Raw genomic sequence first — 26,464 nt, 5'->3', positions numbered from 1 at the left:
ACTGCCGAAAAACTTGAGGTCTGGGTCCCCATTAAAGACATGGCTTTGCGCAGTGTCATGGAGGGTCTATCCATACAATGTTTCACTAGTCCCTGAATTTTTGCAATTTTCTCATCTGATAAATAACATAACTGCCTATCTGAATCTAAAATGACCCCCAGGAACTGTTGGGCTTTTTGTGAAGTCAACCTAGATTTTTCTAGATTTAGAAACCAACCTAGGTCTTGTAGGACAGAAATTGTTACCTGAAGGTGGGCCTCGCATTGTGCAAAGGAATTCCCCACTATAAGGAAATCATCGAGGTACGGGAATATTAAAATATCTTTTTCTCTTATGTGGGCCATCACTTCTGCCACCAGTTTAGTAAAAACTCTTGGGGCTATAGCCAACCCAAAGGGAAGAGCGGTATACTGGTAGTGCTTTACCACCCCTTTAATTTCGATGGCTAATCTTAAATACTTTTGATAATCCCTATGAATGGGGACATGGTAATAAGCATCTTTAAGATCCAGGACTACCATATAACAGTCGGGAAAAAGCAATCTTATTATTGTTTTTAACGATTCCATTTTGAAGGTGTCTATTCTAAGAAACCTATTTAAGGATTTTAAATTTATGATAGTCCTGAAACACTCATCCGGATTGGGAACCAATGTAACGGGTCTGGGAGGCAGAACCTCTGAGCTACTATACAAGGGGGCGGTCCTTGTAAGGGAGCGGGTGGCGACCAGGCAGGCAGTCACAGCAGGTGACCGGGACAGTCTCTAGAAGAACGGGCAGGAGGTCACGGCAAGTGACCGGGGCAGTCTCTGGATGAACGGGCAGATGGTCACGGCAAGTGACCGGGGCAGTCTCTGGGTGAACGGGCAGATAGTCACGGCAAGTGACCGGGGCAGTCTCTGGGTGAACGGGCAGATGGTCACGGCAAGTGACCGGGGCAGTCTCTGGGTAAAGGGTTGGTACGACCTGTGGCGGCTGATGGTAGACGTGAGCTCCCAGGTGAGCAGGCGAGAGTCTCTGGATAAACGGGTGGTCACAGCATGTGACGGCGGAGCCTCCAGGAAGACCAACAGACAGGCGGCAGATGAGCGCTCCCAGGTGAGCGGGCAGAAGTCTCTGGACAGGCGGGTGGTCACAGCACGTGACGGCAGAGCCTCCAGGTAGGCTAGCAGACAGGCAGCAGATGAGCGCTCCCAGGTGAGCGGGCAGGAGTCACTGGACAGGCAGGTGGTCACAGCACGTGACGGCAGAGCCTCCAGGTAGGCTAGCAGGCAGGTAGCAGATGTGCGCTCCCAGGTGAGCGGGCAAGCTGGTCCATAGACAGACTGACAAGAGTTGGAAGGCAGACCGTCGGACCTCAGGCAAGCAGGCAGGTAGTTGATGTGCGCTCCCAGGTGAGCGGGCAAGCTGGTCCTTAGACAGACTGACAGGAGTAGTAAGGCAGACCGTCGGACCTCAGGCTAGCAGGCAGGTAGCAGAATATCAGGCAGGAATAAGACAGCAAGCTGGCAGGAATCTGGCAGGTATCTGGCAGGTAACTGGCAACGGGACCTGAGGGCTGAAGCAGAGTAGTGAACAATGCAACAACATTGCTCGGGCACCTCCATTTTGGAGGAGGTGCCTTATATATGGTGAAGTCCTCCGGCCATTGGCCGGGGACTCCTTAGGACGGCGCGCGGCCCCTTTAAGAGGGAGGGAGAGCGCGCGCGCGCCCTAAGCACAGTGGCCGGGAAGGAGCGCGCGCTGCCAGCAGAGCGGGAGGAGGACGCCGGGCACGGAGCAGAGAGGTGAGGGGAACAGCGTCCCTGCCTAGCAGAGGGCAGGGACGCCGGCGCTACAGTACCCCCCCCTTTAGGCCCCCCCTTTTTTAGGCCAGACAGAAATTTAGCAAGGATGAGCGGGGCATGGATGTTCTCCCGGGGCTCCCACGTTCTCTCCTCAGGACCAAACCCCTTCCAATCTACTAGAAAAAAGGTCTTTCCTCTTACCCTTTTGGTGGCAAGAATGTTCTCTACCTCAAACTCGTCCTCAGCAGAAACCGGAGCAGGAGGCGTACCTGTAGACTTGGAAAAAGAGTTAAGTACCACAGGTTTGAGGAGAGATACATGGAAGGAGTTAGGGATCCGTAAGTTGGCCGGGAGTTTCAATTTATAGGCCACCGGGTTGATCTGACTGATGACCTCCAGAGGACCGATGAACCGAGGCCCTAACTTGTAAGAAGGTATCTTGAGTCGGACATATTTAGATGAGAGCCAGACTTTATCTCCGGGACGAAATTGTGGAGGATCCAGGCGTTTTTTGTCAGCGTGTCTTTTCATCCGTTCGGACGACTGAAGGAGTGTCGGATCGGGTACTCTCCCAAATGGAGGAAAATTTGCTAACGAGAGATTCCGCAGCCGGGTTGTCCACAGAGGTGGAGACAGGAAAAGGAATCCGAGGATGCTGACCGAAGACTACAAAAAACGGGGATTTGGAGGAGGATTCGCTCTCGTGATTGTTATAAGAGAACTCGGCCCATGGTAGGAGATCCACCCAGTCTGAATGATGGGCATTAACGAAGTGCCGGAGGTAACTGGTCAGGTTCTGATTGATCCGCTCCACTTGACCATTGGACTGTGGGTGGTAAGCGGAAGAGAAGTCCAGGGTGACGTCTAGCAGTTTACAAGTGGCTCTCCAGAAGCGTGAGGTGAACTGTACCCCACGATCCGACACGATGTGGAGGGGCAGGCCATGAAGACGAAAGATGTGACGAATAAAGTCTTTAGCTAGCTCGGGTGCAGACGGGAGGCCTGGCAGGGGAACGAAATGAGCCATCTTGGAGAAGCGGTCAGCGACCACCCAAATGACCGTACAACCGGCAGAGACTGGGAGGTCAGTTATGAAGTCCAATGCTATATGCTGCCAGGGGGCAGCAGGTACAGAAAGCGGAAGGAGGCGACCGGCTGGCAGATGTCTCGGAACCTTGTTGCGGGCGCAGGACACACAGGCAGAAACAAAGTCTATTACATCCTTGTGCAGGGTAGGCCACCAGTAGTGCCGGGTAATAAGCTGGAGGGTCTTTTTCTGACCGGCGTGGCCAGCCAGTTTAGACGAGTGACCCCAGTGAAGGATCTTCTCCCGATCAGGTACTGATACGAACGTCTTTCTGGGAGGGAGACGATTTAGACTCACGGGAGCCACCTGCATTACTCTGGCGGGATCGATGATGTGTTTCGGATCTTCCTCGAGATCAGACACCAGAAAGGATCGAGACAAGGCGTCCGCCTTGACGTTTTTGTCAGCCGGGCGAAAATGAAGAACAAAATCAAAGCGAGCAAAAAACAAGGACCACCGGGCTTGGCGCGGGTTAAGTCTCTGGGCATGCTGGAGGTAAGCCAAGTTCTTGTGGTCAGTGTAAATTATTACCGGGTGAAGAGCCCCCTCGAGCAGGTAACGCCACTCCTCCAATGCCAGTTTGATGGCCAATAACTCTCGGTCTCCTATGGAATAATTGCGCTCTGAGGAGGAGAAGAGTTTAGAGAAGAAGCCGCAAGTTACCATCCTCACGGAAGATGATTTTTGAGTAAGTACCGCTCCGGCTCCAGAGGAGGAGGCGTCAACTTCCAGGAAGAACTGCTTGTTGCCGTCCGGGCGATGCAGCACCGGGGCGGAAGAGAAGGCCTGTTTTAAGGAAAGAAAGGCCTCCTCTGCTTCGGGCGGCCACTCTTTGGGATTAGTACCCTTACGGGTGAGCGCGGAAATTGGGGCAGTCCGGGAAGAGAAGTGCGGTATGAAGAGGCGGTAGTAGTTGGCGAAGCCCAGGAACCGCTGAATGGCCTTCAACCCCTCCGGTCGAGGCCATTTCTCGATGGCAGACAGTTTCTCTGGATCCATTCGTAGGCCGGTCTGAGAAATAATGTAGCCCAAAAACGGAAGCGAGGTCTGCTCAAAGAGGCACTTCTCGTATTTAGCGAAGAGGTGATTCTGCCTGAGCCTGAGCAGGACCTGACGAACGTCCCTCCGGTGAGTCTGGAGATCCGGAGAGAAGACCAAGATGTCGTCCAGGTACACCACTACGCAGGAGTAGAGAAGGTCCCGGAAGATGTCATTGACCAACTCTTGAAAGACGGCAGGAGCGTTACAGAGACCAAAGGGCATTACCAGATATTCATAGTGGCCGTCCCGGGTATTGAATGCCGTCTTCCATTCATCCCCCTGACGGATACGAACCAGGTTGTACGCCCCACGGAGGTCCAGTTTGGTGAAGATTCTAGCCCCCCTCAGACGATCAAATAACTCCGGAATGAGCGGAAGGGGGTACTTATTCTTCACCGTGATCTGGTTAAGGCCTCTATAGTCTATACAGGGACGGAGAGAGCCGTCCTTCTTTTTGACGAAAAAGAAGCCTGCTCCCGCCGGGGAGGTAGATTTCCGGATGAATCCCCTGGCCAGATTCTCCTCAATATATTCGGACATCGACCGGGTCTCAGCAGCGGATAATGGATAAATACGCCCACGGGGAGGAGTAGTACCAGGTAACAGGTCGATAGACCATACGACTGTCCTATGAGGGGGTAGTGTCTCTGCCTCCTTTTTATTAAAGACATCAGCATAAGACCAATAAGGAATCGGAAGTCCAGGTAGATTAGCTGGGGTAGGAGAAGGACGGACGGGATGGACGGGAACCAGACAGGTCTTATGGCAGTCCTGTCCCCAGCGAAGGACTTCTCCGGTCTGCCAGTCAAGCACGGGTGCATGTCTCTGGAGCCAAGGTAGACCTAGCAAGAGGGCGTGAGAGAGTCCAGGCAGAACATGAAAGGAGATACTTTCAGAATGCAGCATTCCCACCTGCAGAGTAATGGATTCGGTGATGAGTTGGATGGGGCGTGGTAAGAGACCCCCATCCATGGCAGCAACAGACAAGGGTACAGCCAGAGGTTTGGTGGGGATGCGGTATTTCTCTACCAGGGACTGTGAAATAAGATTCCCGGCTGCTCCAGAGTCAAGTTGGGCTAGTTCGAAATAACGGTTCTCCCCGCAGACGATTGAGACTGACAGCAGCAGAGATGGAGAGGATTTATTCTTGTCTAGGTCGACCTCTCTGAGCGAACCTAGACACAGGCGTTTCCCGACCTCTCCGGGCAGGCACGGATCCGGTGCTCCTTATTGCCACAGTAGAAGCAGCTCCCCTCGGCACGGCGCAAGTCCTGACGGGTTTTGACCATCTTGGTCTGGTCGACCTGCATAGGCTCAGGAGAGTGTACCTGGGGAGAGACGGATTTCTGAAAAGTAGGAGCTAGACGTGGAAACCTCCTCTCACGGGTGACCTCTTTGGCACGCTCCTGGAACCGTAGGTCAATCCGGGTGGCAAGAGTTATTAGGTCATCGAGAGTGGTAGGAATGTCCCGACCGGCAAGTTCATCTTTAATACGGCCGGACAGACCCTCCCAGAAGACGGATACCAGAGCGTCGTTATCCCAGGCCAGCTCCGAGGCAAGGGTACGGAACCGTATGGCATATTGGCCCACGGTGAGACTTCCCTGACGGAGGCGTAGCAGTGATGATGCGGATGAGGTCTTCCGTCCGGGTTCGTCGAAGACTTTCCGGAAAGCCATGAGAAAGGCAGGCAAGTCGGACACCAGGGGGTCTCCTCTCTCCCATAGAGGATTTAGCCTGGCCAGGGCCTCCCCGGTGAGATGGGACATGATGAAGGCAATTTTGGCCCGGTCGGAGTTAAACTGGTGGGACAGGAGTTCAAAGTGCAGGGTGCACTGATTTATGAAGCCCCGAGCCTGGGCGGAGTCGCCTCCGAAGCGAGGAGGTGCAGAAAGCCGGGGTCCGGGGTAGGATACCATGGTATTAGTGGACAGCGGAGCTGCCAGATTGCGAGTCATGGCACTGGCGGAGGTTGCTGGCGGAGCAGTCAGAGTGTCCAGGCGAGAATTGACATTCCACAGGTGACCCAGGATGGACTCCTGTTGGGACCTCTGACGGGACAGTTCATGACACAGGTCCGAGAGCGAGGGAGCTTGGGTGCCACCGGGTTCCATGGCCCGAGCAAACTGTAACGGGTCTGGGAGGCGGAACCTCTGAGCTACTATACAAGGGGGCGGTCCTTGTAAGGGAGCGGGTGGCGACCAGGCAGGCAGTCACAGCAGGTGACCGGGACAGTCTCTAGAAGAACGGGTAGGAGGTCACGGCAAGTGACCGGGGCAGTCTCTGGATGAACGGGCAGATGGTCACGGCAAGTGACCGGGGCAGTCTCTGGGTGAACGGGCAGATGGTCACGGCAAGTGACCGGGGCAGTCTCTGGGTGAACGGGCAGATGGTCACGGCAAGTGACCGGGGCAGTCTCTGGGTGAACGGGCAGATGGTCACGGCAAGTGACCGGGGCAGTCTCTGGGTGAACGGGCAGATGGTCATGGCAAGTGACCGGGGCAGTCTCTGGGTGAACGGGCAGATGGTCATGGCAAGTGACCGGGGCAGTCTCTGGGTAAAGGGTTGGTACGACCTGTGGCGGCTGATGGTAGACGTGAGCTCCCAGGTGAGCAGGCGAGAGTCTCTGGATAAACGGGTGGTCACAGCATGTGACGGCGGAGCCTCCAGGAAGACCAACAGACAGGCGGCAGATGAGCGCTCCCAGGTGAGCGGGCAGAAGTCTCTGGACAGGCGGGTGGTCACAGCACGTGACGGCAGAGCCTCCAGGTAGGATAGCAGACAGGCAGCAGATGAGCGCTCCCAGGTGAGCGGGCAGGAGTCACTGGACAGGCAGGTGGTCACAGCACGTGACAGCAGAGCCTCCAGGTAGGCTAGCAGGCAGGTAGCAGATGTGCGCTCCCAGGTGAGCGGGCAAGCTGGTCCATAGACAGACTGACAAGAGTTGGAAGGCAGACCGTCGGACCTCAGGCAAGCAGGCAGGTAGTTGATGTGCGCTCCCAGGTGAGCGGGCAAGCTGGTCCTTAGACAGACTGACAGGAGTAGTAAGGCAGACCGTCGGACCTCAGGCTAGCAGGCAGGTAGCAGAATATCAGGCAGGAATAAGACAGCAAGCTGGCAGGAATCTGGCAGGTATCTGGCAGGTAACTGGCAACGGGACCTGAGGGCTGAAGCAGAGTAGTGAACAGTGCAACAACATTGCTCGGGCACCTCCATTTTGGAGGAGGTGCCTTATATATGGTGAAGTCCTCCGGCCATTGGCCGGGGACTCCTTAGGACGGCGCGCGCGGCCCCTTTAAGAGGGAGGGAGAGCGCGCGCGCCCTAAGCACAGTGGCCGGGAAGGAGCGCGCGCTGCCAGCAGAGCGGGAGGAGGACGCCGGGCACGGAGCAGAGAGGTGAGGGGAACAGCGTCCCTGCCTAGCAGAGGGCAGGGACGCCGGCGCTACAACCAAGAAGAGCGAGGAGTGGAATCCGTCTCCTTCTTCTGTTTTCGGAACCTCAATCAGGACGTTTTTCTTTGTTAGGTCTTGTATTTCCGATATGAGGGCAGCCTGCCGCTCTGGGGAGGAACTAGAGGGAACAATTACGAATCTCCTGTAAGGAAGGGCTTGAAATTGAAATTTAAGACCAAACCTAATTAGGCCTAAAATCCAACTGCTATGTGAAATACGTTCCCAAGCCGGAAAAAACAATGACAATCTCCCTCCCACCTGGGTGGATTGTGATTCCCCTGGCTTCCGCTCATCTCTGGAAGAAGACCCAAAGAGTAGGCCTCTACCTTTGCAACCTCTTTCTCGAATTTCTCCTGTTCTCTAAAGAATCGTCTACGGACAAACTTCTTTTTCCGAAAGGATTTTTAAAAGAGGGTAGAGGTACAGACGGAAAGCCCTTCTTAGGATCTCCTGCTTTTTCCAACAGATCATCCATGGTTTGGCCGAAAAGATATTCACCCTCACAAGGAATTGTACAGAGTCTAGATTTTGTTTGTACATCTCCAGGCCAGCATTTTAGCCAAAGGACTCGCCAAGCAGCATTTGAAAGAGCTGACGATTTCGCTGCTAGTCTGCGTCCGCAGATGCGTCAGCAAGAAAGGCCGCTGCACCCTGGACTAGGGGGAGAGAAGAAATAATCTCCTTTCTGGAGACACCCTCTTTCAATTGGTTGTCCAGCTGTTCCAGCCAGACCATCAGGGCTCTGGATGTGCAGGTGGCAGCCACTGCTGGTTTCAGGGCTCCTGTAGTGGTCTCACAGGTACCCTTTAAAAAGGTATCTGCTCATCTTTCCAGGGGGTCTCTTAAAGCTCCCATGTCATCGAAGGGGAGGGAAGCCTTTTTTGATGCTTTAGCAATGGCCACATCAAGCCTTGGTGCCTTTGACCAGGAGGAGCATGCGGTATCATCAAACGGATACCTCCTTTTGAAAGAGGGAGGGATGCTGCCCTTTCTGTCCGGCTTTTGCCACTCTCTTTCAATGAGATCCTTAATCTTTATATTCACGGGAAAGGATCTTTTCTTTCTTTGACCTAAACCTCCAAACATAATATCCTCCAGGGACTTCTCTGGTCTAGTGTCCACAATGCCCATAGTAGAAAGGACAGCTTTCACCAAGGCATCCACCTCATTTAAAGGAAAACATTGACTCTCAGATTCGCTATCAGAGGAGGATAGGGAAGAGGAAGAAATTTCTGAGATGTCAGAATCTGAGCCTGGTCGAGGGTCCTGAGGGGAATGCCTGACCTCAGAATTCTCTCGCAAAGCCTTGCTTACTTCTTCTTTCATTAGAGTTTTTGGGCCCAAAGAAAACCCCGGGGTTTCTTCCACCATCACCTTGTCAATACAAGGCGGCCACAATTTTTTAATATATGCATTAGGGAGCGGGCTTCTGCATAGGGCACATTCTTTATGCTTTGATTTAAACAAACATTTCTTGCTCTGAAAGATTTCATAGACAGAGAAGAAAAAAGGGGAGCAATTAGTAGAACTTTCACGAAGATTCCACTTACCCCCTGGCATATGCGGTACCGTAGAAGCAGAGGAATCCTTCTTAACCGGCGGAGGATCACGCCGAACGACAGGACCTTCCTTCCTGCTCTTAGAGGTGAACCTCTTAGTCGAACGGCTGGACCCGGTCCGGGAACGACGTTGCACCGCCTGTTGAGAGGGCTCCCCAGAGGGCTGCTCCTGAAGCAGTTTTTCTTGCTGAGGTGAAAGCTCCTGCGTATCTCCCATTGTTATGAAAAATCAAAAGGGCTGGGAAGCACCTCTGCATGTAACCAGGCCTATTTTATACTGGCCATGCAGGTACCTGTGTGGACGTTTTTTTTTTCCTTACGGGGGGGGGGCTCTTTTTCTCCTCCCCCCTCCCCGGGGTGGGCAGAACACTGCATGTAGCAGTACTTGCGGGACGCCCATACTGTTCCGGGCTCCGGCGTCCCCACTGCTCGCATGCGGCCCGTACTTCCTGGCCGCGCGCGAACTGCGCCCACTTCCGGTGGAGGCTGGCACACAGGAAATACGTCATAGGCCCGCCGCAACAGGGCCGCGCCTGACACGTTCCCCGCCGGCGCGGCCCCGATCTCTTGTAGTAAAGTGGGGGGGAAAGGCTTACCCACATGCGGTTCCACACACACACAGCGGACCATCCGGCTCCAGCGAGGGGATGCCACGCTGACCGCAACACACACGGAGGTGCCCCAATGAGCCCTGCCGTGGCGTCTCCAGGAAGAAGAGGACCGACCAGGGGAGGAGCTTCACCGCTCCAGGTACCCTGTCTATCCCTCTGGGCAAGAGACCGCTCCAATATTCCTCCTGCAGGTACCTGATAGGTCTCCCATCATGGACAGGAAACCTAAACTGAGGCGGGAGAGAGGTGCCGCCCTTTTTAACCTGTAGGTTTCCTGTCCATGATGGGCGGATCCTCTCTCTCGTGGTGCTGTCATGGGAGTACGAATAAAAGTCAGCTCAGCCATAAGAAGATCCATGCACGGAGACTTGTAATGCAGCGAGAAGTAGGCAGAAGCAAAAAACAGTGATCCAGCTTCAGAATGTCAAAAGTAAAAGAAAAGTCAAAGATGCTATAGGATTTTTACAGGATGAAAATGGTGAAATGGTAAGAAAGGATGTTGAGAAGGCCGAACTTTTTAATTCCTATTTTGCATCTGTTTTCTCTCAGAAAGAAAATGTAACATCAACTGATCTTCACTGTCCTATTAAAGGAATAGAAGAATCCAAGTTATCTGTAAACAGAGAGATTGTGAGGGAATATTTAGCTAACATAAATGAGTTCAAGTCTCCAGGTGAATTACACCCCAGAGTACTGAAGGAGATCATAGAAGAATTTTTAGAACCACTCTCCATAATCTTTGAAAATTCTTGGAGAACAGGAGAAGTCCCAGAAGACTGGAGAAGAGCAAATGTTGTTCCTATCTTCAAAAAGGGGCAGAAGGTGGACCCAGGGAACTATAGGCCGGTGAGTCTGACTTCTATACAGGGAAAGATCTTTGAACAAATTATTAAACAACATGTATGTAAGTACCTGGATAAGAATGAAGTGATTAACCAGAGTCAGCATGGGTTTGTAACTAACAAGTCATGTCAGACTAACTTAATTTCCTTCTATGATAGAATCACTGACTGGGTGGATCAGGGAAATGCTGTAGATATAGTATATCTTGACTTTAGCAAAGCATTTGACAAAGTATCTCACACCATCCTTATTGAAAAAATGACCAAGTATGGAATGGACAAGGCAACTGTTAGGTGGATTCATAACTGGCTTAGTGATCGGACTCAAATAGTGGTCGTAAATGGCTTCACATCCAGTTGGATGAATGTCTCAAGTGGGGTACCACAGGGCTCTGTCCTGGGACCTGTATTGTTCAACATCTTTATCAATGATTTAGATGAAGGAATTGAGGGTAAACTGATTAAATTTGCTGATGACACAAAGCTAGGAGGGATAGCTAACACTAGAGAAGAGAGAGAGAGGCTTCAAAAAGACCTAAATAAACTGGAGCAGTGGGCAGTAACTAACAGAATGGTTTTTAACAGGGAAAAATGCAAAGTACTACATCTGGGCAATAAAAATGAAAAAAGCATATACAAAATGGGAGGAATAGAGCTAAGCAACAGTACATCTGAAAAAGACTTAGGTATACTAATAGATCATAGACTGAACATGAGTCATCATTGTGATGCAGCAGCAAAAAAGGCAAATACAATTCTGGGATGTATTAACAGAAGCATACAGTCTAGATCACGTGAAGTCATTATCGGACTTTACTCCTCTTTGGTCAGACCTCATCTGGAATACTGTGTACAGTTTTGGGCACCACATTTTAAAAAAGACATCGACAAACTGGAGCAAGTTCAGAGAAGAGCGACAAGAATGGTGTCCGGTCTGCAAACCATGTCCTATGAGAAACGGTTACAGGATTTGGGAATGTTTAGCTTGCAAAAAAGAAGACTGAGAGGAGACTTAATAGCTGTCTACAAATATCTCAAGGGCTGTCACATTGAAGAAGGATCATCTTTATTCTCATTTGCACAAGGAAAGACTAGAAGCAATGGGATGAAACTGAATGGGAGGAGACACAGATTAGATATTGGAAAAAACTTTTTGACCGTTAGGGTGATTAATGAGTGGAACAGGCTGCCACGAGAGGTGATGAGTTCCCCTTCAAAGGACGTCTTCAAACAGAGGCTGGACAGACATCTGTCTGAGATGATTTAGTGAATCCTGCTTTGAGCAGGGGGTTGGACCAGATGACCCAGGAGGTCCCCTCCAACTCTACCATTCTATGATTCTATGATCTTCTATTAAAAGCCATACTTCATTGTGCAAAAATAGAGAAAGGAAGTCGCAATGTCATCTCTAAAAACCATTAAAAATGTATGCAAACGCATTTCAGGCGACTGTCTTAATCATTGCATGTTTTTGCTGATACCTGTGCCTCTGACCCTCCGGTCTGCTGCTGCAGTCTCGGGACTGCCCTGGAGTGGTACCTGGTGTTTACCGGCAGCCCAGCCTATCCTCATCACCAAAGGCTCTAATGAAGACTCAGTAGACACCTAGTCACATCCCTCCAGGGTAAGCCCAGCCCGTGGCGCAGTGGGTCCTCACCCACCAGCTTTATAGCCACACAGCAAATATGGTACCAATATTTAAGAAGGGGACAATATCTGAGCCTGGAATTTATAGGCTGGTAAGTTTAACCTCTACTGTGGGCAACATCTTTGAGGGTTTTCTAAGAGATGCAATCCTGGAGTATCTCAATAAAAAGAACCTAATATCTCAATATCAACATATGTTTATGAGCGATATGTCCTGCAAAGTAATCTGATCAGATTCTATGAGGAGGTAAGTTCTAGATTGGACCAGGGAAACATAGTGGATGTTGTCTATCTAGACTTTTCAAAGGCACTTCATACGATGCCACACAAAAGGTTGAATGAAAAAATGAAAGCAATGGGACCAGGGGAACTATGTGTAACTGGGTTAACTGGCGCAGTGACAGGAAACAAAAAGTGCTTATTAATGGAACACACTCAGATTGGGTCACAGTTAACAGAGGGGTGCCACAGGGATCAGTAATGGCAGGGGTGGACATATCGCCGATGTAGCTGCACCGGGGCCCAGAGTTGAAGGGGTCCAGCGACAACGACGCACAACCCACAGAAATGTATTACGATTGTAGTGAACCCGCCAGCTCCCTACACTGCGATATACGCCGCTGGCCAATCAGAGGCTGGCAGCTGACGATGGCGTGCCCCTGTCTGAGGGAACTTGGCAGTGACGTCATATGCCATGGCTCACACGCTGAAGATCATGTGTAGCAAGATGGGAGCAGCAGATCAGAGGCAGGAGCTGCTGTAAAGAACAGAGGACAAGTGTTTCAACTAACATGTCCTTCCGCACACCGGGAAAAAGGTCCTCATCAGCTGGACTGGGGGAGGGTTCATGCACTAACACTTTCAATGTGTGGAAGCTACGTACCTCAGCCTGGTCCTGCGAGGCTGGCTGTAAGTAAAGATCATGGTGACTGGCTGAGGAGTCATCTACTCTTTCATCATTCATAACGTGCATAACGTGAATGTGAAGAAAAGGACGTCACGTAGCACTCATGGGAGAAGGGGTGCGGCATTGATCCCTGCGCAGTGAAAGATACTAGGAGACACCAAGTGACAAAGTGGCCCAGCGTAGGTACCAGCCAATCTGGCAATTGCCAGATGGCCAATCCGGCTCTTCTCAGGGAGGTTAACAAACCTCCCACACATAACTTACTTTATTTCTGCATGCTTTGCACAAAAATTGAACAGGTGTTTTAACTGCCCCCTCTTACCAGGGCTGTGGAGTCGGAGTCGTGGAGTCAGAGTCGGTGCTCATTTTAGTGGAGTCGGAGTCGGTATAAAATGGACCGACTCCGACTCCTAAAATATATAATACATTGGGTACAATAGTTCAATGCAGAATGTGCTGAATATTTTTTCATAGGAATTCGGGAAAGTTATGAAATGTCCTATAAATGGCTGTTCTATTCCTGATCTAAGGCTACATTCACACACAGCGTTTTTGCTGCGTTTTTTGAGGATACGTTTTTCAGCTGCAAAAGCAGATCAGCTTTTTAAAAAACCGCATCACCTGAAAGGTTTGTGAGCTCATAGATAATGTTTTCAATAGCAAAAGCAGATTACAAAAACTGACATGCTCATTCTTTGTGAGGATCTGTTTTTGAGCCCAAAAACGGATCCTCACAAAACGATGTGTCTGAATGTCATTTCTTGAAACCCATTGACTTCGCTGGGATGCCCAGAGTCACTGCATTTTACTGCAAAAAACGGATCCGCAAAAACGCTGTGTGTCAATCATGGCCGTAGCCAGCAAGGGGCAGGCTGCCCCCCCCTAGAAGCAGGGGCACGCACCTATCAAAACTCACTTGTATGCTGCAGTGCTCCCGTGCTGCACCGGCTCCAGACTGCAGGGGGCAATCTCCCCTCCTCTGTCCTGTCTTCTGCCGTCTTCACCAGAGAGAGGAGGGGGAGGGGTGCCTGCCCTGCACAGGATCCGATTCCTGGGCCCCGAGCTGGAGAAAGTGAGAAAGTGAAAGTACTACTGCTCATCTATGTCACATGAAGGTAACTAATGCTAATATTGTAGGTGATTATTATGTGCTCTCGGTACAATATGTGAACTATATGTGCGATATGGGCAATGTACTATTTGCTCTCTATAGCTGTCATCTGTCTATCACACTCTATCCCTCCATGTATTCATCTATCTATCCATCTATCTATCCGTTCATCTATCCTTTCATTTATCCCTCTATCTATCTATCCTTTCATCTATCCATCCATATATCTATCCATATATTTATCCATCCATCCATCCCTGTATCTATCTATTTCTCCATCTATCCATCCCTCTATTAATCTATCTATCCCTCCATCTATCTATGACTTTATCTATCTATCTATCTATCCTTTCATCTATCCCTCCATCTATCCATCCATATGACTATCTATCCATATATTTACCCATCAATCCCTGTATCTATCTATCTCTCCATCCCTCTATTTACCTATCCATCCCTCTATTAATCTATCTTTTCCTCCATCTATCCCACTATCAATCTATCTATCCCACTATCAATCTATCTATCCCACTATCTATCTATCCCTCTACGACTTTATCTATCTATCTATCCATCCATCCATTTATCCATATCTGTCTATCCATATCTTATCTGTACCAAAAAGAATGAAAGCCGGGTAGTACACAGACTAACACTCCTTTTTTTTTTTTAGCACCAGTCAGGTACACCTCATAGCACAAAAGGACGCCCAGGACAGGCATTGCTCGTCTTCAGTAACACATCAACATCAATTGATAGTTGGAATAAATAGACTGCATTCACCACATCTTCTTAAGGTGCAGGCTTTATTTTCAAGTGTAGGGGTGTGCAGTATGAGGTTCTGCGGAACAGTATGAGGCTCTGCCCCCCCCCCCCCCTAGTTTTGATCCTGGCTACACCCATGGTGTGAATGTAGCCTGAGGATCTAGGCTTTGTCTTAGCTGAGATAAGTCAGTGCTGAACTCCAGCACCAGTGAAGCTCCTCCTCTACAGACAAGGGTAAAAAGTAAACACACTCAAAAAGAAGGAAGGCCTGCACTCATCTCAGAAGAATTGCTAGAGTGAACAGGATAACAAGATTAAGGTAATTACTTCTTAAAGCATATTTAAACTTTCAATAAACTGTGCATAAATCAATAGTCCAGTATACTGTATGTTCTCTCTGTATGCTTGTTTGTTTTTTCTTTGAGCTCATATACTTTTGGGAAGCTAGCTTCTATACAATATACATACAATATACAGGGAAAATACAGCAACAGGATTGATGAGGACTTATATGAGGACTTGTATAGGTCTAGAAGCCAAAACATCAAGTTATTAGCTCTGTTATCAGTTTCTTTGTTCCTGGAGTATGATACACAACAAACTTGCTCCCTCCCTCCTCCCCTCTTCATAGGCTGTGAAGAATTTAGTGAGCTGTACCCTAAGAAAAGCCTGAGATTGGAAATTCAAACTAAAAATATCTAAAAACATATTTTACAAACTTTATATTTGTCATCTGTACTATTGATTTATGCAAAGTTTGTTTCATTTCTATCTAAAATTATACAGTGGGGAAAGTATGTATTTGATACACTGTCGATTCCCACCTACAAAGAATGGAGAGGTCTGAAATTTTTAATCATAGGTACACTTCACCTGTGAGAAACAGAATCTACAGGAAATGTCTGACCTCTGTAATTGCAAACAAAGGTTTCTGTACCAAATATTAAGTTCTGTTTTTCTATTGTATCAAATACGTATTTCATGCAATAAAATGCATATTATTTAAATCATACAATGTGATTTCTGGATTTTTTTTAGTCTGTCTCAGGTGAAGTGTACAATTGCAGACCTCTCCATTCTTTGTAGGTGGGAAAACTTGCAAAATTGTCAGTGCATCAAATTCTTATTTTCCCCACTGTACATGGTTCCCTGTTTTTGCTGGAATTATAATATACATTATTTTATAGGACAAAATTATTTTAAGAGTGAATTCATATGATTACAAAATGTCCAAGAAGCCCCCCCTGAAGTCAGCTGTATTTGAGCATTTCACAGTGACTCCAGATGAAAAATATTTTGTGTGTCAATATATGACAAGTGACCCAGAGGAAAACAAATGCTGTGATGCCAAAATCAATGCATACTCAGGCAGTGATAAAAATGCTCCTACAAGAGCTTCCAATCTAAAAAGACATTTATAACGCTTCCACCCAGAAGTTTTCAAAGCTGTGACTGAGAAAGATAACAGCAGCACCAAGAAACCCGGCCCAGCACTTCCTGCGAGGCAAAGGAGGAGGAAAGAGCATCTCAAACATCATTAACAAGATATTTTGTAAGTGACAAAGTTACTTTAACAATGACACCAGATATGTTTAAAAGACCGCTCATCCAGCTTGTTGTGAAGGACGGTGTACCATTATCATTATTTGCACGACCAGCTTTTACAGCTCTTAATGGAGAAATGGCCCGCAAACTTGGTGTTTCTCTGGAAAGAGAAAGTATTAGTAAATCAGTGATTGAAGAAGCCCTTAAACAAAAGGAAGATCTTAAAAAGACTCTCAAAAGACGCTTCATGTTTCTTAAAATGGATGCCTGCACACGTCACAGAGTGAACTATTTTGCCATCAATGTTCGATATGTTTGTGACAACAAAGAAATTATTACCAAGACACTGGCAGTAAAAGATCCTAAAGCTCATCACACCAGCCAGTTTCTCCAGGCCTTAGTGGAAAAAGTTCTGCAAGATTACAAACTCAAAAAAGAACAGGTTCTTGCTATTGTAACGGACAATACTTCAATCATGATAAGTACAATTACACTGATGAATGAGAGTAATGAACAACAGCTAGAAGAAAATGTAGGATTCAGTGTGTTTGAGATGGAAGGCCACAGTGCTGTTCATGTAACTGAGGAACAGATATTACAACAGAAGAACAGCAAAATTATACTTTAGAAATAGAGGATCTTGTTGAAGCGGCTTCAAAACACTTTCCTATTCATCACATGCGCTGTGCTGTGCACACGCTGCAGCCGGCAATAAGAGATAGTCTGCAAGAGGAACATGCTGGAAATCTGATTGGAAAAGGGAGGAAATTGGTTATTGCCGCCAGAACCCCTAAAATTGATTCAATCTTGAAGAGACGTGCTGGGAAAGGGGCAATTGTCGAACAAGCCACTCGGTGGGGCAGCACTTATTTAATGATTGAGCGATTGCTTGAACTAAAACCGTTTCTTATAGATATGGCGAACCCTCAGGTAACCCTAAATGAAGGTCAATGGACACAGGTGGCTGAATTGAAGGAATTGCTTAATCACCCATTTACCGTGACTAAAAAATTACAAGCTGAGGATTTAACTCCTGGCATTTTTATAAGGGAGTGGAAGAACTTGCTATTTTGCCTGTCCCAAAGAGGAGGTTTAATCGCAGATGGCATTTCTGCTTCAATGAAACGGAGAGAGACACAGCTATTGGAAAATAAAAATTTTCTGGCAGCTGTTTCAGTGGACCCAAGTCATCATATACTGCTTGATGATCAACAGCTTACTAAAGGAAAAGAAGCTCTGACAGAGGTAGCAGTTAAGATGAGTGGCCTACAGAAGGACTGCCAGGCGCAAGAGGACTTGGGTCCTGACAGTGCTACTGCTGCCATATCTTCATATCTATCACTGGTGCATCTAGTACTTCATCTACGGACAATGAAGGATACTATCTTCGATACAACAAGGGCCGCACCGATCAATACCGTCGATTTAATGGTAAGAGACGTCAGGAGACTTGAGGTGGTAACCAACAAAAGACTTCTCTTAAGGTAATTAATTTGTCGGATGTTACATTATCACGTGATCAGATCTCGATTTTGAGCCGTGGTCTTTCTTTTTCTCCATCGTGCAGTTTTAATCGATTTGCAGCCGCTAAGGATTTACAGCTGTTCGCTAGAAAATTGATATTCAGGAAGCTGTACTTTAACAAATCCTCTTTGTCCACACCCACGGAAATCGAGACTTTGAAGATTTTGGAGGAACTGGAGGAAGAATCATCAGGTATCCGAAGCAATACATACCCACAACAACTGCTTCCAAGATCCAAGAAGTTTCCTCAAATATCAGGATTTCCTGAAATCGATCTTTTCATGCGATTGGTCATACAGGATCTTGAAAAGGTACCTGAAACTATCAAGGGTGATAACCTTAGTAAACAAGAAAGACAGGCCCTAAGGGAACTTGAATCCCTTAAAGGAGTGGTTATTAAACCCTCCGATAAGGGGGGCAATGTGGTCATTTGGCCGACGGCCATGTATGAGAAGGAGATGTATAGATTACTTAGAAACAATGATTGTTACCGTAGGTTGACATTTAACCCACTGTCTAAATTTAGGAGTGAACTGCACATTTTGTTATCGGAGGCGGTGGACAAAGGGACTATCACTTTGAAACAAATAGAAGGTCTTTGGATTAATGAACCGACTGTAGCCGGAATATACCTCCTCCCGAAAATTCATAAGGATCCTCGGTTACCTCCAGGTAGGCCGATAGTATCGGGGATCAACAGTATCTGTGATCCATTATGCAAACTTGTAGATCACTATCTATGACCCATAGTTGAGATGCTCCCGTCCTATTTGAGGGATACTAATGATGCATTAAGAAAATTAGATAATATTCAACTTGAGCCCAACATGTGGTTGGTTACGTGTGACGTCGAGTCACTGTACACATCGATTTGACACAGTGACGGCATTGATGCCGTGTGGTTTTTCTTGAGTTCCAGTGGGCTTGACAGTGATATGTGCATGATCCTTCTTGCTTCATTGAAGTTTGTGTTAACACACAATTTTTTTATGTTCCAGGATGTGTTTTACCTGCAGCTCCAGGGCACAGCAATGGGGGCGTCTTGTGCGCCCTCATATGCTAACCTGTTCCTGGGGCTGTGGGAGCGCAACATTTTTCAGTCCTGTCCCTCGGTTTTTGCGGATCGAGTGATATCATGGTGGCGTTACATCGACGATGTACTCTTTATCTGGCAGGGTTCACAAGATGAATTATGTTCATTCTTTAGTGATCTTAACAACAACAATTTGAATGTCAAGTTGACTTACAAAAGCAGTAGAGAGTGTATTGAATTTCTTGATATTCTCATACAGGTGGACTGTCATGGATATATCGAGACTGACCTGTTACGGAAGAGTACTTCTGCCAACACTCTCCTCCATGCTTCATCACAGCACCCGAAACATTTGATCAATAACATACTGGTTGGACAATTCCTTAGAGCCAGAAGGATATGTTCTAGTATTTCTCTTTTTGAAAAACAGGCAGAGGATCTACACAGTCGGTTTAAATACCGGGGATATGGAAAGAAGTCCATTTGCAAAGCCTATACAAGAGCTCGCCACATTGAGAGAATTGATCTTTTAAAGAATAAACCACGTTCTGTTCCTTCGGACTCAAGGGTACGCTGTGTCTTTGATTATAACACCCACAGCGATGATGTATATGCAATCATGCAGAAACATTGGGGTGTCCTATCATTGGACAAAACCATCTCCCAATGTATCAACACAAAGCCATCTATTACATACAGAAGAGCTAAAAATCTACGTGACCATTTGGTCCATAGTTATCATAAGGGACCTGGAACAGAATTTATCTTTGGCTCAAAAGGTCCAAAATGGGGATGTTCACCATGTAACAAATGTGTTGCCTGCAAGAATGTGGACACAGCGGAATATTTCCTTGATTCTAAGGGCGCAAGATACAGAATCACCTATAATATCAATTGCACTACTAAGGCAGTTATCTATCATGCCACATGTCCGTGCGGTCTTACATATATATAGGCATGACGACACGTGAATTCAGGAGGCGAATTCGTGAACATGTTTTGGATATTGAAGGGGCTGGACAAGTGGATGATTTATCTTTGTTGAAACCAATCCCACGTCATTTCAAAGTGACCCATAACTGTGACTCTACTGGGCTGGTCTTTAGGGGTATTGACCGGGTTTTCTTGAGTTCGAGAAGGGGTAACTGGAAGAAATTATTGGCTCAAAAAGAAACAAAGTGGATTTATAAGTTAAAGACCATATCACCCCTTGGACTAAATGACCACAATAGTTTTGTGCCCTTTCTCTAAGTTATCCAGTCGCCCTCCATGTCTGCAAGTATCTATACATATGTGGGTATACATACACATGTATATGTGTTTGTTACATTTTTTGGATTCTATTTCTTGTCCGCCTTTTGATCAGAGTCCTAATCGTGCTGGTTTTAATATTATATATTGTGTTTTTTAACGGTCTTGTTTGTTTGTTTGTTTGTTTATATGTGCTACTGATTAGATGTTTGTTTAGTTGGTCCTGGATTGGTCTTGGCCTTCTGCGAGGATTCCTTCCCTTTTTTCTTTTTTTTTTTTCGGGGCACTCGTCACTTTATTATGGCAGATATATATCCGGTATATACATATTTGGTATAGATATATCTGGTATATGCATATTCTCTGATACTCATTAATTTTTCTTCTTTTTCATTTTATTTTTTATTCTATGCACATGACACTTTTTCATCATATCCTTTGATGAAGTTTTTACACTTAGTGTTACTCGCATACGTATATCACGTATGTAGTTTACGCACATGTCACTATATATTTGATATACATTATTATGAGATATTTTTTCTCTTTTTCTTTATTTATTTTTTATACTATGCACATCACACTTTATCATCAATATATATTGTGTATATATATATATATATATATATATATATGTATATATATATATATATATATATATATATATATATATTGTATATATATATATATATATATCTTGTTGATATATATTTTTCCATATAATCATACACTATTTATCACCTTACACATTTATTATGTTTAAACAATATATTTTGCACTATTCTATTCACACACGTGGTGTTTCTTCTCTCTTACATGGTATGCAATGTGTTTGCTTTGTAATAAAAATTTAAATATATTTGTTTTTTTCTCTGGACTTTTTCTGTGCCTTTTTTCACTTTATTTTTTTCTATTTTTTTCACTTGCACATTGTTGGTTCACTGGCACACTCTTCTTTTCTCTTCTATTTTCTTTTTTTCTCTATTTCTTGGTGGTAATCCTTTAGGGTGCCTGTCTTTTTTATATTCTCCCCTGTATGCTCCGGAGATTCGGCTTCAGTTTGAATGGCAGTCATCGCGCACGCGCTCTGCTGTTATACTAAATCACCTGATTTGGTTCCGATCATGTGACCGCTCGCGATCACGTCACGGGAAGTACTTTCTCTTCATTATGTCCTTCCGGTAACTCCGCAACATGACAGATGGCGCGGCGGTGGCGTCTCCATGCAGGGGTAAGATAACACACAGGTACCCATGGTAACACCCAGCAGAGGTCAGGCTAAGTGCTCATGCACAGCTGTGGATAATTATCAATTTGCATAATATTGTCCAGGATCCTTTATATACTTATTCACTCCAGCATATCATCACCCCTGGACGAAGCATTTCCTATGCGAAATGCGCGTCAGGTGCGTGGTGGGTGCCTGGACTGTTGATCTATGCTATTTGGGTAATTATGGCCATCTTGTAAACCATTTTTGGGCCACTTTTATTGACACTAGTCATTTATATATGCAGCTATATTAGGATAAGGTATTTTGTTGAGGCTATCTAGTGGTTCATATATATTTATGTATCTGTGTATGTATCTTTGAGACAGTGTCACTGCATATATTTATATTCTGATCTTATTAACTATTTGTGATATTAATATATTTATATATATATGAAATATTTGTTGGGTACCTTCATTATTTTCCATGTGATTATTATTTTTTGCCCTTGGTTTTATTATCACATATTACCTGTGGGAGCTTTATGTTAGATTATAATGGCTTCCTTTATACTATTTAGTCCAGGCACTCCACTCTTTCCATCTGTGGTGTGTCTTTGATTTTATTATTGTTGTGTGTACTTGCTTTTATGTGTTATTATTAAAGCTTTGGCAATTTTCAACCTGGGCTGTGTGGTTGTTTGTTTGCCTTATCTCTATTGGTGCAGCATATCTTCATCCTCATCAGATGAGGAGTTTGACTTTCACAAGTATTTGGATGACATGGAGCAGGCAAAGCGTTGCCGCAAGGAAAAAGATTTCACTCCGTCTCCTATAGCAAGCAGATTGACCATATTTCAGCAAAATGTCTCACTTGCTCTCAAAGAAATAGAAAAATTCAACCGTTCATCAAAACTGACTGTGCATGAGGCAATTCCTTTATACCCGGAAATTGTTAGAGATGTTGCCCATGTGGTTACGGCTTTGCCTCCAACCCAAGTTAGTGTAGAGAGGTTGTTCTCTAGCCTTAAAATTATTAGGTCAGATTTGAGGTCATCTATGAAGGAGGATCTGATGGAGGCAATTCTATTTCTTAGAACACATTCATAGACTGCACAAATGTTATTTAGTATGTTTTTGTTGAAAACAGTTTTTTTGCCAATTACATAGTTTATTACAGTGTTATATACACAATATATACAGTTAGGTCTATATGTATTTTGACAGAGACAACATTTTTCTAATTTTGGTTCTAGACATTACCACAATGAATTTTAAACAAAACAATTCAGATGCAGTTGAAGTTCAGACTTTCAGCTTTCATTTGAGGGTATCCACATTAAAATTGGATGAAGGGTTTAGGAGTTTCAGCTTCTTAACATGTGCCACCCTGTTTTTAAAGGGACCAAAAGTAATTGGACAGATTAAATAATTGTAAATAAAATGTTCATTTCTAGTACTTGGTTGAAAACCCTTTGTTGGCAATGACTGCCTGAAGCCTTGAACTCATGGACATCACCAGACGCTGTGTTTCCTCCTTTTTGATGCTCTGCCAGGCCTTCACTGTGGTGGTTTTCAGTTCCTGTTTGTTTGTGGGCCTTTCTGTCTGTAGTTTAGTCTTTAACAAGTGAAATTCATGCTCAATTGGGATGAGATTGTAACGGGTCTGGGAGGTGGAACCTCTGAGCTACTATACAAAGGGGCAGTCCTTGTAAGGAAGCGGGTGGCTCCCAGGGAAGGCAGGCAGGTAGTCACGGCAAGTGACAGGAACAGTCTCTGGGTAGAAGGGCAGGAGGTCACGGCAAGTGACGGGAACAGTCTCTTGACAGGCAGGTGGTCATGGCAAGTGACAGCAAGGTAAGAGTCTCTAGACAGGCAGGTGGTCACGGCAAGTGACGGCAGAGCCTCCAGGTAGACTAGCAGGCGGGTAGCAGGTGAGCGGGTAAGAGTCTCTCGGCTGGCTGGCAGGTGGTCTCAGGCAGGTGCTTCCTGATCCGCTGGCGGACTGGTCCATAGACAGACTGGCGGATGCAGGTAGACAGACTGGCGGACCGCAGGAATGCAAGCAGGTAGACAGAGCTGGAAAGCAGACTGGCAATGGGACCTGAGGGCTGAAGCAGAGGTGAAAGGCTTTGCAACAACTTTGCTCGGGCACCTCCATTTTGGAGGAGGTGCCTTATATATGGGAGCTCCACCGGCAATTGGCCGGGGACTCCTTAGGACGGCGCCTTTAAGAGAGAGGGAGCGTGCGCGCCCTAAGCACAGTGCCTGAGAAGCGGCGAGCGCTGCCAGCAGCGCGGGAAGAGGACGCAGAGGACGGAGCAGGGAGGTGAGAGAAACGGCGTCTCTGCCTAGCAGGAGGCAGGGACGCCAACGCTACAGTACCCCCCCCTTTAGGCCCCCCCTTTCTTAGGCCGGAGAGAAATTTATCAAGGACGAACGGGGCATGGATGTTCTCCCGGGGCTCCCACGTTCTCTCCTCAGGACCAAACCCCTTCCAATCCACTAGAAAAAAGGTCTTTCCTCTTACCCTTTTGGTGGCCAGAATGCTCTCTACCTCAAACTCGTCTTCAGCGGAAACCGGAGCAGGAGGCGTACCTGTAGACTTGGAAAAAGAGTTAAGTACCACAGGTTTGAAGAGAGATACATGGAAGGAGTTAGGGATCCGCAAGTTGGCCGGGAGTTTCAATTTATAGGCCACCGGGTTGATTTGTTTGATAACTTCCAGTGGGCCGATGAACCGAGGCCCTAACTTGTAGGAAGGAATCTTGAGCCGGACAAACTTGGACGAGAGCCAGACTTTATCTCCAGGACGGAATTGGGGCGGATCCAGACGTCTTTTGTCAGCCTGTTTCTTCATCCGCTCGGAGGACTGAAGAAGTGCGGATCTGGTACTCTCCCAAATGGAGGAGAATTCGCTAGCAAGAGATTCCGCGGCCGGATTATCCACCGAGGCGGAGACGGGAAACGGGATCCGAGGATGTTGACCGTAGACAATAAAAACGGGGATTTGGAGGAAGACTCGCTTTCGTGATTATTATAGGAAAATTCGGCCCACGGTAAAAGATCCACCCAGTTGGAATGGTGGGCATTAACAAAGTGCCGGAGGTAACTGGTTAAAATTTGGTTGATCCGCTCTACTTGACCATTGGACTGTGGGTCCAAGGTGACCCCCAGCAATTTACACATGGCTCTCCAGAAGCGAGAGGTGAACTGAACTCCTCGGTCGGATACGATGTGGAGAGGAAGACCATGAAGACGGAAAATATGATGGATAAAGTCTTTAGCCAATTCAGATGCAGACGGAAGGCCCGGCAGGGGAATGAAGTGAGCCATCTTAGAGAAGCGGTCAGCGACCACCCAAATGACCGTACAACCAGCAGAGACAGGGAGATCCGTTATAAAGTCCATGGCTATATGCTGCCACGGGGCAGCAGGTATGGGAAGAGGCAGAAGGCGGCCGGCTGGCAGATGTCTAGGAACCTTGTTGCGGGCGTAGGACGCACAGGCTGAGACAAAGTCTATTACGTCCTTGTGCAGGGTAGGCCACCAGTAATGCCGGGTAATAAGCAGGAGGGTCTTTTTCTGGCCAGCATGGCCAGCTAGCTTAGACAAATGTCCCCAGTGTAGGACTTTCTCACTATCAGGTACTGTTACGAACGTCTTACCGGGTGGAAGACGATTTAGATCCACGGGAGCCACCAGCATTACCTTGGCGGTGGTCGATGATGTGCTTTGGCTCCTCCTCTAGATCAGAGAACAAAAAGGATCGGGACAAGGCATCAGCTTTGATATTTTTGTCTGCCGGGCGAAAATGAAAAATGAAATCAAAGCGGGCGAAGAACAAGGACCACCGGGCTTGGCGCGGGTTAAGTCTTTGGGCACTCTGGAGATAAGCCAAGTTTTTGTGATCCGTGTAGATTATTACCGGGTGAAGAGCCCCCTCAAGCAGGTAACGCCACTCCTCCAGTGCCAACTTAATGGCTAACAATTCTCGGTCTCCTATAGAATAATTGCGCTCAAATGAGGAGAAGAGTTTGGAGAAGAAGCCGCAGGTTACCATTCTTCCGGATGACGACTTTTGGGTGAGCACCGCTCCGGCTCCGGAGGAGGAAGCGTCTACTTCTAAGAAGAATTGTTTGTTGCTGTCCGGACGGTGCAGCACAGGAGCGGAGGAGAAAGCTTGTTTCAAAGACAGGAAGGCCTCCTCTGCCTCAGGCGGCCATTCTTTGGGATTAGAGCCCTTACGGGTGAGCGCCGAGATAGGGGCAGTCCGGGAAGAGTAGTGCGGAATGAAGAGGCGGTAGTAGTTGGTGAAGCCCAGGAACCGCTGGATAGCCTTCAACCCCTCCGGTCGGGGCCTCTTCTGGATGGCAGAAAGTTTCTCAGGATCCATTCGTAGACCGGTCTGAAAGATGATGTAGCCCAGAAATGGAAGCGAGGTCTGCTCGAAGAGGCACGTCTCAAATTTTGCGTAGAGGTGGTTTTGCCTGAGCAGGACCTGACAAACGTCCCTCCGGTGTGTAGGGAGATCTGGAGAGAAGACCAAGATGTCGTCCAGGTATACCACCACGCAGGAGTAGAGAAGGTCACGGAAGATATCATTGACCAACTCTTGAAAGACGGCGGGAGCATTACAGAGACCGAAGGGCATTACGAGGTATTCATAGTGGTCGTCCCAGGTGTTGAATGCCGTCTTCCATTCATCCCCCTGACGGATACGAACCAGGTTATAGGCCCCACGGAGATCCAGCTTGGTGAAGATTCTTGCACCCCTCAGAGGGTCAAATAATTCAGGAATGAGCGGAAGGGGGTATTTATTCTTCACCGTGATCTGGTTAAGGCCTCTATAGTCTATGCAGGGACAAAGTGAGCCGTCCTTTTTAACGAAGAAGAAGCCTGCTCCCGCCGGGGAGGTAGATTTCCGGATAAATCCCCGGGCCAGGTTATCCTCGATATATTCAGACATGGACCGGGTTTCAGCAGCGGACAAAGGGTAGATACACCCTCGGGGCGGAGTAGCGCCAGGTACCAAGTCGATAGGGCAATCGTATGGTCTATGAGGAGGTAATGTCTCTGCTTCCTTTTT

At 47.1% G+C, this 26,464-nt stretch overlaps 1 protein-coding gene across 3 annotated transcripts in view; it reads right to left on the bottom strand.

Moving 5' to 3' along the window:
* Positions 1 to 26,464, bottom strand: part of FXN (frataxin) — a 110,422-nt gene that overhangs the window by 48,335 nt on the left and 35,623 nt on the right. Inside the window, exon 3 of one of the 3 annotated variants that reach the window (XM_073652600.1) lies at positions 13,851 to 13,997. The exons of the other annotated variants lie outside the window; for them this stretch is intronic. Within the exon in view, the coding sequence (XP_073508701.1) occupies positions 13,851 to 13,997 (147 nt within the window). The remainder of the gene's footprint in view (positions 1 to 13,850; positions 13,998 to 26,464) is intronic. 3 annotated transcript variants of the gene reach the window in all.

This window comes from Phyllobates terribilis, unplaced genomic scaffold (assembly GCF_046119375.1).
Source record: "Phyllobates terribilis strain yellow unplaced genomic scaffold, ASM4611937v1 Scaffold_1__5_contigs__length_1240528914, whole genome shotgun sequence".
Classification (NCBI taxonomy): domain Eukaryota; kingdom Metazoa; phylum Chordata; class Amphibia; order Anura; family Dendrobatidae; genus Phyllobates; species Phyllobates terribilis.
Note: the sequence above shows the minus strand (reverse complement) of the source record. Positions and strands in the feature narration are given on the sequence as shown.